Consider the following 3,916-nt stretch of genomic DNA (forward strand, 5'->3'; position numbering starts at 1 on the left):
AAATTACCGTAAATAATTATTAATATTCAAATCTCTATCATTGTTTGTCGTTGTATTGAATATTCAAAAATTAAAAAAAAAAAATTTTTTTATTTTCGGAATTCATTTCCTCGTGTTTTTTTTTTTTTTTTTAAATGGGAAAAGTTATAAAACGTCCATAACGGCCAATAAATAAATAAAATTTAAATTTAAATTTAAATCACGCGCTATTTAAAATTAAAATTTATTACCTTTTTAGAATTGTACAAATTTACCGGAAACAGTTGGTAATTTTTTTGTTTGTTTGTTATTTTCCCCTGCAAAAAAAAAAAAAAAAATTGAAGTAATTTATTATTATTTATATTTATTAACGTGGTATCATCACTTCAAAAAATTTTAAATTATTAAAATTTTTTTTTTTTACGACGGGTAATAAAAAAAAATTACGTAATATTTACCGTAAGTTTTTTTTTTAATTTTACGATTAGAAAATAAAAAAAAATGGCGAGATTTTATTAAATTAAAAATAAAAAAAAACTCAAACCCAATTTTTTTTTTTTTTTTTTTTTTGCATAAATTTTTAAAAACGTGTAACGAGATAAAATTAAAATATGCAGTCCGCACTCCAAAAAAAAAAAAAAAAAAAAAGATTCTGCGTGCACGCGACCTTTGACATTTTAAAAAAAAAAATTACGGTTTAGAAGTTTTACTATTCGATAATAAATTTTTTTTTTCCCTCCCCACCACCGAACAACTTTCGAAGTGTGCCTGTGTGTGTAAAATTATGATTTTATTACTGGGTAATAATTTTTATTATTATTATTTTACAAAATAATTTATTAAAATATTATTACTCCATTTTATAATATAAATAACAAAGAAGTGGAAGAAAAACGAATGTAAAATTATCAAACGTTAAAATTAATCACGTTTAAAGCGTACGAACTGTCAATTCGTGGCAGATTTGTTATGTTAGTAGTTGTAGTGGTGGTGGTGGTGGTAATAGTGGTAGTAGTGGTAGTACCACCCCATCAGCAAGAACACGAATAAAAAAAAAAAACGTGATGAAATAAATCAAAAACCAAATCCATTATGAAACGAAGAAACCTTGAGAAAGTCACTAAAAAATTTTTTACGTTTAAAACTTCTCCGAGATCCTGAATGGAGTTTTTTTTTTTTTTTTAAAAGAAATTATTACGTAATAATTTTATTCGTTATTAGACCAACAATTTTATATGTATATAAATTTAAAATTCTACCCATTTAAAAATAATAATAATAAATAAATTTTATTATTATACAAAATTATACGTAATAATAAATTACCATTGTTTTATTCATTCAAATTTTTTTACACATATTAAGATTCCTACTAATTTTAATTATGTTTAATATGCGTGTACGCATATTACGCATGCGTACACACGCATACTAATTTAAAAAACACCCATCCATAGTAATTTTTCCTACGTTACATCCACATCCCTTTAAACCCCCAAAATATTTTCATATTACTTAATAACAATTTTAAAAAAAAGGCTTTATTAAAAATTTATAAATATTAATTACTTTTTTTTATTACCATAATCACGCAACAATAAAATAATAATAATACTGTAAATTAATAACGTTACGTAATTTTTTTTTTTTAAATCGAAGAGAGTTATTAATTGATACAAAAAAAAACTTATGTATTTTATATTATTAAATTATGGGAAAATAATAATAATAATAAAAGTAATTATTTATAGCTAAGCTATAAAACTATAGCGTTGAGTTTTTAATTAAAAAAAAAAACAAAACCACCCGATAAAATTAAATTTTTTATTAACAAAAAAAATAATAATAATAATTAATGCGTTCGACGAGTAATAATTATTAAAAAAAAAAGATAATAATAATTTTTTTTTATAATAACAATGTGAAGAATTAAAATAAATAACGGTCGATGCAACAAATGATAACAAATAATTATTATTATTATTATTATCGTGATGAGATTTTTATATACTGGAATATATATATATATATAAAATTATTGTACGCGTCGAGATATACATGAAGAGATCTCGAGTTAATTTTTTTTTTTTTTTTTTTTTACGAATCTTCTATTATACTTTTTTCAACGGTTAAAAGCATTTTAAATCTTGCTATGGCGATTTTTTCTAATCTGTTAAATACATCCGGATACGATTGTATAATTTTTTTATAATCGAATTCTTCCAAACGATAAAGTTCCGTTATTGTAACGGCCGTTACAGTTGCGATTCTCCTCCTGTTATCGCTTATCAGTGCTATTTCCCCGAAAAAATCACCGTCGTGCAAAAGCATTATTTGCACATCGTTCGACGTGGATACAGACACGGTACCGGAACAAATGAAATACATGGATTCGCCGTATGTGTTGGCTCGAACTATGACATCTTGCGGAAAATACATTTCCCTGTACATTTTACGTGTGAAACGTGTTAATATTTTTTTTGGAACGGATTGAAACACTTCCGTGCTGTGCAGTAATTTCTGGCATGTGTACATACTTATTTCTTTTCTCAATGATTTTGGTAGCTTATCCAAAAGTGCTCTCCCCCGGAAATAGTGAGATTGAAAACGATAAAAATAAAAACGATTCAAACGTTTTTTCATGTAAATCGGTATTTCTTTTTGTTTCATGTACGTTTTCAATTGATCCGTTATCAAATTAAATTTCGTTCTCAACACGTTCGCAGCCGTTATGCATTGCAAAAACCATATGACGCAATATACGGTGCAAAACCTTCCCAAATTCGAAAATAATATTGCCAATATATAATCGACCAAATCTATTATTTCTTCCCAATCTGTCGCGCCGACGTAACCTTGCACGGCTTTCGACACTGAATATTTTAATTGATTTAAAAAATCTTTGTGATATATTTCTCCGACTTGAACCCAGGAAAGTGTAGCTTGAGCTCTTCTTAAAAACAATTTCGTACCGTAAATCATTTGTGGAAAAATCAAATTGAAATAAACCGTGTAAATAATTATAATTGTGTAAACAATAATTGAAGCTAACAAACGGAGTGATAAATTTGATAATATACTGGCATTTCGATTTTTATAACAAAAAACAACGTGACGATGATACCTCAAATTAGAATATATGTTATACACGTGAAGAAAAATAAATAAATTATGATTCATTTCGCTGTAGGCTTTTAAACCGAAAATAAATGCGACGGTGGCCTCGAGTGGAATCGATGTGGTTATATCTATGAAAAAACCCGTGGATAAATAACGTTTTGCTATCGTTTTTGGATTTAAAATAACTTTATCCGTGGACTCATCGTAGTACCCGGTAATAAAATATCCGAATGAATTTATCAACCAAATAATATCGAGTAAAACATTAATCCAAAGAGTTTTCATTATGTGCGTCGCGTTCTTATTTTTCATGAGTAAATATTTTGCCATGAGTGAATTGAAAAAAGCCGCCCTTATCGGACAATAGTAAACGGATACCATGAATATGAAAAACATGAAAATTTGCCAAACAAATCTACCCATTGAAAACGGATGAAAAATATACCAATGACTCGAAAATTTTTGACGGTTTATTTCCAATTGAACGGCTCCCTTGCTCCTCAAATAATGAAGACTTTGATAATTAAATTGCGATGCTAAAAAAATCCTTTGTATTATTGAATCTTTAAATTTTTCTTTCTTTGTCATTTCCGACAATTGTTTTTTTCTCAATTCGCAATCGTGCCGTGTATAAACGCAAGTATAATCTTTCATTTTTCTATTTTTTTTTTTTTTTCTTATTACGTAATTATTAATTACGTAACCCAACGAAAGAATACCTTTAGAAAGAAAAAAAAGAAAGAAAGAAAGAAAGAAGAAAAAGGAAAAAAAAAAAAAAGAAAACAATTTTTAATTAAAACAACCGAGATATGTCAAC

The 3,916-nt window shown here is 26.5% G+C and overlaps 1 protein-coding gene across 1 annotated transcript; it reads right to left on the minus strand.

The window, feature by feature from the left end:
* Positions 1-2,076: 2,076 nt before the first annotated feature.
* Positions 2,077-3,753, minus strand: Phum_PHUM119970 (voltage-activated ion channel, putative; the record flags this gene model as incomplete). The annotated part of the gene is made up of 1 exon (XM_002424167.1): positions 2,077-3,753. The coding sequence occupies one exon, from the start codon at positions 3,751-3,753 to the stop codon at positions 2,077-2,079; it is 1,677 nt and encodes a 558-aa protein (XP_002424212.1).
* Between the last annotated feature and the right edge of the window lie 163 nt (positions 3,754-3,916).

The sequence above is a fragment of the Pediculus humanus genome, genomic scaffold, assembly GCF_000006295.1.
Source record: "Pediculus humanus corporis 1103172107469 genomic scaffold, whole genome shotgun sequence".
NCBI lineage: Eukaryota > Metazoa > Arthropoda > Insecta > Psocodea > Pediculidae > Pediculus > Pediculus humanus.